Source organism: Microchirus variegatus (assembly GCF_963457635.1).
Source record: "Microchirus variegatus genome assembly, chromosome: 3".
In the NCBI taxonomy this organism is placed as follows: Eukaryota; Metazoa; Chordata; class Actinopteri; order Pleuronectiformes; family Soleidae; genus Microchirus; species Microchirus variegatus.
In genome coordinates, this window is record NC_139804.1 from 21,484,828 (window position 1) to 21,496,155 (window position 11,328).

The following is an 11,328-nucleotide window of genomic DNA, read 5'->3' on the forward strand; positions in this document are numbered from 1 at the left end:
AAAGGGGAAAGTGGGGAAAAGTGGATAAGAGTTTCGCACATCCAAGATGTGGAAAATATAATTTTATACTTGTATTTTATATTAATGATAATAAAGGTTGTTTGTCAACGGTTGCATTCTCTACTGTGGTCCAGAAATCAATGTGTTTGTTTAAGAATGAAATAAAATTGTTTTCAACGACTTGACCGAATGTGTTCTTCCCTGCTGATCGACACCAATCAGCATTAACAACATAATCTACATGTGGGTGTAGGTGGAGACGACATATTATCCTCAGATTATTTGTTACTACTTGAAAAGAGTGACATATTTGAGCCGTCAGCGTTCAGAAAACAAATCCGCACGCTGCAGCAACAACGTCCTCGAACATCGCTTCTACCACATGAAAAGAAAAACTATTGATGGATTTCCACAACCACAACAATGGCCACTTCCCAGCTGGAGCAGTTTGACCCAGAGGCCAACACTGACAGAGAAGAGGAATAAGCTGCTAGCTCCGCATCCTTTCAACCCACAGTGCAGCAGGATGTTTCGCTGTGGTATTGTAATGTTCCCGACCTGTTCTTCACATGACGGGTCAAATCACTGAGTTTGAGCTGCATCTGTTCGGTCCTTCTCAACAGAAACAATGTCATTTTATTTATTTATTTATTTATTTATTTATTTGGGGGTTTAGGGATCAGTCTGCCTTTTCATCACTCAGCCTAAAATAATAAAACAGGAGAATATATTACAAAAAAATTATTCAATGTTAAATCATCTCCACAACATTCCCATAAATGGAAAAACACAGGTTCCTCCATGTAAAGTGTACTCTCAGGCTGTCGAAGCCTTGAAAAGATGAATTTGAACGACGCTTGCTCAGCTTTGTCGCTCTCCTTCACATCTGTCTCGTTGAATCTTCTCCACTCTGCGCGACGCCACTGACCCTTGACTAACATTCCAAAAAATGTCATCTATGGCTGTCATGACACAAGTGATGTGAAATGATATCACAATGTATTTTAGTAATCTTTGATATCCTGAAAGCTGTGATGTTGTGTATTGTTTGGAAGACAACGTTTGTTTGCTTCTGCGGAAGTGAGAGTTTTTATGTTTGTGGATCGAAGTAAAAAAAATATAATGTCATTGTTATAAAAATCGGATAATTGAATATACAGCAATATGTCAAATATAAATAACTGGAATAGCACTCGGAGAGCGGAGACCTCCGCCAAGGCAGCGCAGTGCCTACAAAATAGCAATACAAATAGTGATGGCGTCTACGGATCACACCCAAAATGTAATCACTTGTTCCTGGTCCCATTGTGGACATTTCCTGAAAATTTCATCCAAATCTGTCCATGATTTTCGAGTTATGTTGGTGACAGACAGACAAACTCCGGCGTGAACATACCTCCTTGGCAGAGGTCAAAAATACACAGAAAAGTGGAAATGGCATTTATTAATCACAAGTTCATACATTTCTGAATGTTTTGATTGTGAGAGAGCAGTGAAGTCCACTCGTCCACTCCAGTAGATGTAGTTGTTTTGTGTAAGTTTGTCCAGTTTCTGGGACAAACCTGACAGATAATTCACCTGCAAACAAACACATAGTTTGAGGAAGTGCATGTCACTGTTCATAGTCTGTAAAACATTGTCATTGTTGAAGAGGAAATGGGGCAGAGGAGGAGTTTTGGTTTAACATAACTTTTCCTGGACTCAGGTGTTTACGGAGCCCCCGAAGTGACATGAGAAAAAAAAAAGACGAAAAAAAAATAAATAATGGAAATCTTTGGAAACTCGAGATCTCGACTTTGAAACTCAAGATCTCGACTTTGGAACTCGAGATCTCAAGTTTCAAATTCATGATCTCGAGTTTCAAAGTCAAGATCTCGAGTTTCCAAAATATTTACTTTTTTTTTTTCTCATGTCACTTCGGGACTAAGTAAGCAAAAAAAAAACCACAATGATCAAAAATAAAAATGAAAAAGACAGAGATAATAATCAAGTGCTTGATTTAAGCTTGTTTGTATTCCATGGCTTTCTGCATGGAATTTGCATGTTCTCCCCGTGTGAGTGAATTTTCTCTGGGTTCTCTGGTTTCCTCCCACAGTCCAAAAACATGCAAAATGGGGATTAGGTAAATTGGACACTAAATTGACCGTAGGTGTGAGAGTGAGAGTGGGTGGTTGTTCTATGTATGTGTCCCTGTGATGGACATGGCGAACTGTCCAGGGTGTGACCCTGCCTATCTCCCTACGTCAGCTGAGATTGGCATGTGAAGGATGAACACAGGATGATGGCACATGAATCAACAGTGAATAATAGCAGTGACAGCAGTGAGTAGATCAGCCGATTGAATCACAGCAAGGGCTTTAAAAAGCTACTTAAATTTTATGACCAACAGTATCATACAATTTCAAAGCGCATCTCCGTGAGGCCTGGAGTGACAGAGAGTCCAAACAAATCCATTCAGAAAACATTTGGAGCTAAGAAGACCCAGTGATGGCGACAACTACAGTACGGGGCTCTCTTCTCAGTGAGGAGAACCAATTAAAATAAGTTGAAAAATGACTGCAGGTGCAGGAGGGTCTCTTGAGAACTCATTTGAAGATGCCTTGTGTTGTGTGGATTTAAAGAACAATGCCGTAAATGTGGATCTGTGTGAAGGTTAAAATGTAACCAGGACTTTTGAGTTCAGCCAGTTTGACATTATTTGCCTCGTTCCTGCCTTTTTGCTTGTCGTTTGCCGCTCTATGTCTATATTTACTTGACTCATTGGTCAGAGTTTGTATTTTAATTTTAAATATCAGCCTGTACGGCTTCGAAATTTATCTAAAATATGCTGAAATGGGCAGTTTCTGGCATATACAAGTGTTTTTTTCTTCCTTTCTTGTGTGTATGTGTCTGCCTGTGAGTGTGAGATGGGTTGCAGGTGTGAGTGTTTGATTGAAAGACGTGTGTGTGAGTGTCTAGGTGGATCGTGGGAGCTGATTGGTCCTGCACAGGAGGTTCCAGTATAAGAGGCCTGATCATCAGAGTGACAGTAGACATGTTGAACTGTTGAAACACATTTCAAATGGTTTGTGTAGTTTGTTGTTGGTGGGTTTTTTTGGGGGGAGAGTTGGGGAAGAGGGAGTCTCCTTCGTCTTGTTGCGATCAGGTTTTCCCCTCGGTCTGGTTGTAACATAAAGCGTTATTTACAAGCAGAGACAATTCATGAACTGGGGAGAACACTGGGGAGAACACTCATTCATCTTGATGAAACAGACAAGAATCAAGCGACTCATGGAGCAAACACAGGATCACTTTTGTCTTCCAGGGCTGTCTAGAGAAAGAGAACTAGACTGTTGGAAATCTAAGAACAGAATCCCAGTCCAGTGTGAAGTTACGACTGTCTAACGTTATACCGTGTGATCTGCATGCGTTTGTCCTCTGTGTGTGCAAATGTGTGACAGTCTATGATATCTTAAGTATAGATTTTCTGCTTTATTACAACATTAGAGAGCCTTTTTTGAGTTTGTAAAGCCTCACATTCCAAATCCATAGAGAATTAAAACAGACTATCACAACACTAAATACTTTACATTCTAAGATTTAAAGCTTTTGTGAGACGCTTAAAGCAGCACTGATGAGCAGAGAGGGAGATAATTTGAATATCCAAAAGTTCTAATATACACAGCACCTGTCACCCTGCCTAAATCTAGATCTATAGTCCTGAGTTGTGTCACGAGGATGAAGACTATAATAATTGTCATCCAACTGCCGCTTTTCAGAGCAGCAGAGCAGAAAACTGAACTGAACTGAACTGAACTTCTCCTACAAAAAAAAAAGTGCATGTGTGAATCATCACAACATCTAATGTTCCTGAATGAATTGATGAGATGCGAAAATGGGGATGGCATAGGAAATTAAAGAAGGGACAGCAAGAGAAAAGACAGATAGATCCTCACAGAGCAACATTATTTATTCAAAGCTATAATTAATAAGGGCCGTTTCATCATTACCCACCGCCCGTGATGGCTTCAATATTTAATGTTACTCTTGGGACTAAAATAGGACAACGTGATGCATTTCCTATTATGGGTGAGAGAGTCAGTGACAAGTTATGAAGTGAGAGCTTCTAAAAAAAAAAAAAAGTTGACATGGCAGCACAGGAGATCAGATTTAGATGCATGTGCTGACTCTTTCTGCTCTTGCGTCTCTGCACTTTCAGGTGTAGAAGACAGTGACATGATTGTGTCTTCTTGAAATGACCAAATCCTATACGTAGTCCTGCTGATTTATAAAAACCAAGAAGGAAAAACTGATTTAAATGTGTGTTTAACCTTATTTAAGAGTATGCGTGAAGTGGAGTGTGACGCATATTTAATAAATAAAGGGCGCGATACGGTGGGACTGAAAGAAGAAGTCCAGGCTGGTCCGAAGAACAAGATTGAGACAGTTTCTTTACTGCTCTTGGTTCGTCTGCTCATCTCTTATGCTGTGCTGGAACTGTGCTGTGTGAGTCCATGCAGATGTTGAATTAAACCAGGGTTGCTTTTCCTTTTCATTCAGTCAGAGTTGCCGCCACAGTCATATGCTCAGTTTCACAGATTATTTTTGCTTAAAGTTGGGAACAACAACAGCTTGGATTGTGTGTATATATATATATGTATATCGTATATTTTTATAAGTGCATAAAGCAGACTAATGTTAGAAGGTGAAAAGTTGTAATTAGCTGCCTCTTGGTGATTGTGGGTCAGAGGCAGCAGGTGGCAGCAGGATAATTACATTTGTGACAGTGTGGCAATTGAATTAATGCAAGCAAAACAACATAACAACTTTGTTATGCTCCAGTGAGCAATAACACACCAATCATAATCAGCAGCTGGGAGGCACAGAGAAATCTGTAGTGGATGCCAATGCGATCTATTAGAAGCCAGCAACTTTTCACTTCTCTTTAGCTGTTCTTTTCGATTCGGATTACTTTATTCTCCATTGAAACTTGCATAGAAGTTTTGTCAAATTACTTACCTTAAAGCACCACTTCACCCAAAAAAATTTTTTTTTGTGTGTGACTAATTTCCAGCGATAAATGTGTTATTCGATCATCAGACAGTGGATCTGTGATACGTGTCTCATTCCCACAACAACAGAGGACGTTTGGATTGAAATAAATATATAAAATTGACAAAAAGTCAACGTCAAAGTCACTTCCTTCAAAGAAAATAAAAGCCCTACTCTGCCCTACACCTACTTACTGTATTTCATTCAAGTTTTATGACTAAAAGATCTAAAAAAAAAAGCTCTGTCTCTGTAATAGAATGTGAATTAAACAAACACAGCAGAATCATAATGATTTTAAATATATTCTTCATTAGACCAAGTGGAGAAAAATAATCACCCTTTAAGTTACTATCTATGCATTTTTTTTATATGAGTCACAGTCATTGTATGTGCACACAGTGATCAATTCTGATTTTGAAACAATAATAATACAGCTGTCAAGTAAAGTGAGTACCATGCTGTGCTTTATTGTAACTGAGAAAAGGAGGAACGATTATTTCACTTTGAGGTACAGTCGACATGATGAGATATCGCTGTGACTGTGGAGTCTTTGAATCGGAAGACAAAGACACTGAACTAAAAATAGCATTCAATTCTTTAGAGTTCCTCCGTGCCTTTTTCTATGAATATTTAAATCAAGAACACTCTTAGACAAAATGAGGTAAATTAAGAAATAGCAAGTACAGTACATTCATACAGTATAGTTCTGTTGTTTAAAATTAGCTGCCGTTTGCGTAACATGCAAAAATCACAATAATCATTCATTTAAATAAGGACCCGTGATCTAGCTTTCTGACTGCAGTGTGATCATAGATATTTGCATTTTTCCCTATTTGATATTAGTACAGACTGATGTTTATGTTTTAAGGTAACAAAAAAAACAAAATATTCCACTTAATTATAAATTCAGTTTTATTATTGTTTTCACTCAAACATAGAGATGTTGGCGGGGGAAAATGTCAATGAACAAACAAGTCTTCAACTCTTAAGATAAAAGCATTCAAAGGGCAACACAGATCATTAATAACAAGGTCACAGTGACCTTGGCTTTCAACCACGAATATTAATTTGGTCATCTTTGAATTCAGGTGAATGTTTGTGGCAGATGTAAATACAGAAACCAGTTCTGGAACTTACTCAGAATTTCTGAGTCTTCTGACCTTTTTATCACCAGGTGCAGATAAAGTACAGATAAAGTCACTGTATGTGATTTCAACACTGACATACTGACTGTATTAGTTCTGCATTCAAATTACCATTAGAATTTCCAGGCCTGAAATAAAGCCAGTCCAGGTTTCGATCTTTCACTTTTGTGTCTGTGTTCATTCACTGACTTTTTTCCAGATTTGTTTTCGGGGGCCATTCTCTACTCGACTGCGACGTAGACTGAGGGTTTGTGGGTTTCTTTTTGACATGTTAATAATGACAACAACCTGTTTGTGGTGTATAGATTCTTGGAAACAGAATCAGTCAGAAACAGTCCAGTGAGAAGCTCCTGATCCTGGCAGAAATCCCTGCTGACTGAGAGATTGTGACAAACATTTCCCAACAAGAATACAAACAAAACCACATTCAAAGCTCATCCATCGGTGGTCCTTCTTCAGTTGCTGAGGTCTGTGGGAGGTGTGTGTGTTTGTGTTCTGTGGTCCACTGTTTCTTTGCTGTCTGCATCCACTGCCCACTGCTCTTGCTCAGCCAGCATGTCTGTTAGCTTTAGTTTGAGCGTGGGATCCTTGGACACTGCTGACACCTGCAGGATCAAAGCAGTACTATAAACATGTGTTTGCCTTTTGGTGAAAACATTACATGAGACTGAACAGTCCAGTCAGTTTGTACTTTACAGCCCAACGCTGAAAACTAATGTATAGGGCTGCCCTTTTATTTTCTCTACTTTCACGACCTGTTTTTTTTTTTTTTTTTTTTAAACTGGAAGGGATTGGTGATTTTCTCAGCTGAGACACAGCACCCCCTCCGACCCTCATGTGCAGGATAAAGCTGTAGAAAATGGATGGATGAATGGACAGTCGTTTTATGTCCACAAACCAAAATGACTACATTTTAATGATTTCTTTGTTATATTAACGGGGAAGTAAGTAGTTTATAGTGACATCTAGAGGAGAGGCTGAAATTTACAACAAAGACCTGCTGCTCTGCTCACCCCCTCCCTTCCCTGAGCGATACGGTATCCGCAGCTGGTCAAATGTCGTCCTCGTTGTCTTTCTCTGTGTCAGCAGATGAGGTTCGTGAGGTGAGGGAGAGGGCGAGCTACCACGGCCGTAGCAGACGAAGCGGAGAGAGAGGAGGCGGGACGCTTGTTTTGTTCTCTCGCGTTTGTCCTTACAGGCTCCGGTAGAAACATGGCGTCTTGCTGCTAACAGTGGTTATGCAACCGCGGTCCGCGGTCATGTTATTTTACATGACTTTTTGAAACACTACGAAAATGAAACAAAAACTATTATACAGCGACTAGACAATGCAGGAGCACATAATATGTATAAAAAAGTGGATTTTGGGTTATATAAACACTTAAATACTACACATTGTACCTTTAAGCAAAAAAAACCCTGAAAATATTCACATTTAAGAAGCTGAAACTAGATGTATTATTGAAAAAAACAAAACACGATTAATAATGAATAGAATCGACTAATCATTGCAGCCCTACTAATGTCTTTTGGAGGTGAGCTTTTGCAGCTGACCATACTGTTAGCCTATGTTAAAGGGGCGGATGACTGCAATGATAATATGAGGCTAACTGTGATTATGTTAATGTTTCAGTAATTGTTTTTACTTATAGCAAAACACTTACAGGTGGAGGAGCTCCTCTCCTCCTCAGCATGATGCCTTCAGCGAGTAGAGCTTTCCCAGTTTCCTCAAACAGAGCAGGATCATCCAACTTGCTGTGGCTCTTCAACTCTGTGTATTTATCGACGAACCTGCAACATCAAGCTGACAGTTACCAATACATACAATAAACTTTTTTTAAAGACTCACCAAACATTTAGTGTGCACAACAGATAATAACATGACAAAACCACTTAAAATCCTATTTCCATGTTCATAAGAAAACAACCAAATGTACCTCTGAGACGTAGATACAAAGGATGACTTGGTGAGATCAAGAATCCGAGGACCTGCACCATACTGCTCATAGAACTTCCTGAAAAACAGACAGACAGCTGTGGGTGAGCAGAGCCTGTACATCTTAATAAAACATGAACAAACACACAACAATTAAGTCCAGAAGAGCTCAAGGAAAACGGCAAATTTCACTAACACTGACTCACCGATGCCATTACATTTAGCAATGCTGCAGCTTTTACTGTGTTAATATTATGTATTGAGGATAATTCTGCATTATTACATTTCAATTATAAATAATTATATAATTATACTGAATAAATTATATGAATTGCCTAATTATAAATTGTAATTTTAGCTACTTAAAATAATGAAATGGCAAATTTAATTTACATTCCATTACTGAAATATCAGGATTTATTAAATTGTTTTAATGATCCTTGCAAATCAGGCAAATGGGATGATTGATGCATGATGCTTTTGAGTGTATTGACACTAAAAAACTGACTGAGTGCTTTTTCCATTTTCCAAAAGTATCAGTTTGTAAATCTTAATTTTAGGGGGTTGAAAACGTGCGGATGCCAGGTGTAAGCTTCTTAAAACAAGCCACAGTTGCTCTTATTTCTGCTGTGAGTAGTTTACTTACGCTCTAACTTCATCCTCTCTGTAAAAGATATCGGGCACAGTTTCCTTGACATTGGCCTTGCCCCTGGGTCTGGGGGTAATAAGTGGCTTCACATTAACAGGATCCTTCTTCGGTGGAAAAGCCTGGTATACATCAAACCAGACGGGTTTCTCTGACGGCTTTATGATTCCAGAGCGAATCAGGTTTCGAACCCTGCAATCAGAGGCCATCACATACTGTAGGGTCAACTCTAACACAGTAACAGTTAGACACAGGCTCAGTCTTGCATACATACATGAATACATATTATGTTATCACAAAAAAAGAAGAACAGAGGACATTTAGAGAGGTTCAGACATCATCCATACAAACATACAGCATGTCGAGGCATTTGGCATCAGAGAACTAGGACATAGGAACGGAAAAAAAGGAAAAAGAAATGTGTAAAATTTACCCCAATCAGAATGTATTTGTCCGATAGCTGAGGGACACAAGATTTAGAGTATCTATTTGTTCTTACTCAGGGGGAAGAGAAACGAGTGACTGAGGGTAGGAACTTGAACTCAAAATCCAGGATGTGATCATGATCATTAATAATATTTTTGGAGACACGGGTCTCTATACCGAAATCCCAGTGAGCAAATATTTATAATGCTGCCGAGAGCATTTCTGTCCCGTCTGATTTTTATAAATCTATGGATGTACAATATTAAATAAAAACACAAAATGCAGTGATGTTGAATATTGCACTGATAATATGACTCAAACAAACACTTTAGTATACAAGTGGTAATGTCTTTCTGCTTTGGGTTTTCTGCAAACTTAGACCCAGACAGTGACTGTGCTGCAGACAGTACAAAAAAAGGCATTTGTTTCATTCCATCATGTTCTTATTGGAAAACAGTGTCTTTAAAAATACAAAAGTATAGTTTGCACATCTATTTTGAGAGGCAGGTGCGTGGGACTGCAGCAACAGGACTTGAAACAACAATCCCCACACATTCTGCCTGAAGGAGGTCTGTGCAAGAAATCGTTCCTGTAACAAATGTCAATGTATAAGCAGCAATACATTTATTCAAGCAAGTTGGACGCTGTGAGAGATGTCTTTTGTTTACTGTTTTGGAAAAACTAACAGCCTCAAAATATGTATCTACGTTGATAGTAAGTTTCTGGCCAACAGAAATTAGTACAAGGAAGAATCTACATTTATTCTAATTTGACGAGTCTTAGTGTATTAATATTTGTCGATATGTAAACTGCTCATGTTGATATTTCTGTGACTCATTGTGCAGCTCTTGAAGACAGAATTATTGCATTCACACTCCGGAACTAAAGGTGGCGCTAATGCGCCTACTACACTTTCAACCGAGGTTAAAAACTCAAGATGTTAACACATGGTTTGTGTTTGTTTCGAAACATAAAACATTAATTACTGAAAGTGTGCCACAGCCGGTGTTGCCAGTAGGGGACCAATTGGACGTAGCGCTGTGTTGATGTGACTAAACGTCATTTAATGGTGCTATTGTCGGCATGGTGGCCACAGTTGGCAAAGTGACTAACGTAAATAATTTCCTTACACCTGAGACACATTTCTGTGTGTTTCGGTTAGTGCGTGCGACTTCATCAGCACTGTGTGTGTCACAGTGAGTAACTGGGCAAAGAACTGGGCTTTTGACGTAATGTCCCCCAGGACATCATGACTTTAGCTAATACAGCTCTGCTAATAGTCACCGTTAGCTGCCAAGCTAGCGAAAGGAACCGAATAATACAAGGTTAAAATGCTGCTGTCTTACCGTTCGAATACTGTTCCCAGTTTCTCTAGTCTGCTGCCCGCCATTCCGTGTTTTAAATTGACAGACAGAGGTCAGCAGCAAGAACACTGTCCCATAGACATATCTACTGTATTGAGTATTCTTCTTCTGTGGCGAAGCGGTGGACTAGAAGCAGCAGAGGAGAAATACTGCCCTCCTCAGTTTTGAGTGTGGAAAGTGAAAGACATGAAAGCCGATCAGGTAAATATTTGCTCATACTCCACTGGCAGACCAAATGAATAAGCAAAAATTGTATGTTGTTTGTGAAATGGGTTTTTGTTTACGTGGGTGTACACGGAAATGAAAGCTGAACAGGCTGAAAGAAAATAGATCCGGAGGTATGATATCGGTGGTGTAGCGCAAGAGCACACTCCAGCAATAGGAAGAGAAAACAAGGTTTCATCAAAAACAATGTAAGAAGGGAAGTAGAGACAGGATTTAATTTCAAATATTCAATCACTGAAACATGAGACATGTACACGTTTGAGCAGGAGGGACTGGATGGTAGAAACAGTCCCAATCACTGAAGTCAGTAGGCCCTGAGCAAAACAGCCATTTTGACAGGTGACAGTAGGGAAATCACAGGTGTAAATAATCAACTTAATGATGACTAAGCTCTGACTATCCTGACTTACATGTACTGAACAGAGCCATCGTCAATGTGATCAGTCACATCTGTGCTTTTCCTGCGAAAACATTTTCAAAATGACTGCTGTGAGAATTGGGCCTATATAAACTGGGCTGTTCAATTCAAGCATCAGAATGGGAGACACACAGATG

The 11,328-nt window shown here is 39.2% G+C and overlaps 1 protein-coding gene across 1 annotated transcript; it reads right to left on the bottom strand.

Moving 5' to 3' along the window:
* Window positions 1-6,038: 6,038 nt before the first annotated feature.
* On the bottom strand, window positions 6,039-10,647 carry mrps23 (mitochondrial ribosomal protein S23). Its single transcript, XM_083886146.1, has 5 exons — window positions 10,531-10,647; window positions 8,759-8,950; window positions 8,114-8,191; window positions 7,841-7,967; window positions 6,039-6,781 (listed from the first exon to the last, which is right to left on the bottom strand). Exons 1-5 carry the CDS (start codon window positions 10,572-10,574, stop codon window positions 6,632-6,634), a joined length of 591 nt encoding a protein of 196 aa, XP_083742272.1. The 5' UTR covers window positions 10,575-10,647; the 3' UTR covers window positions 6,039-6,631.
* Window positions 10,648-11,328: the final 681 nt, after the last annotated feature.

What these genes read in the sequence shown, in the direction of transcription:
- mrps23 (XM_083886146.1), bottom strand. Translation starts at nt 10,574, where the DNA reads ATGGCGGGCAGCAGACTAGAGAAACTGGGAACAGTATTCGAACG. An exon ending in AGAGAGGATGAAGTTAGAGC is followed by an intron (nt 8,192 to 8,758) that starts GTAAGTAAACTA and finishes TCTGTTTTTCAG; the next exon opens with GAAGTTCTATGAGCAGTATG. An exon ending in GGAGAGGAGCTCCTCCACCT is followed by an intron (nt 6,782 to 7,840) that starts GTAAGTGTTTTG and finishes TTGATCCTGCAG; the next exon opens with GTGTCAGCAGTGTCCAAGGA.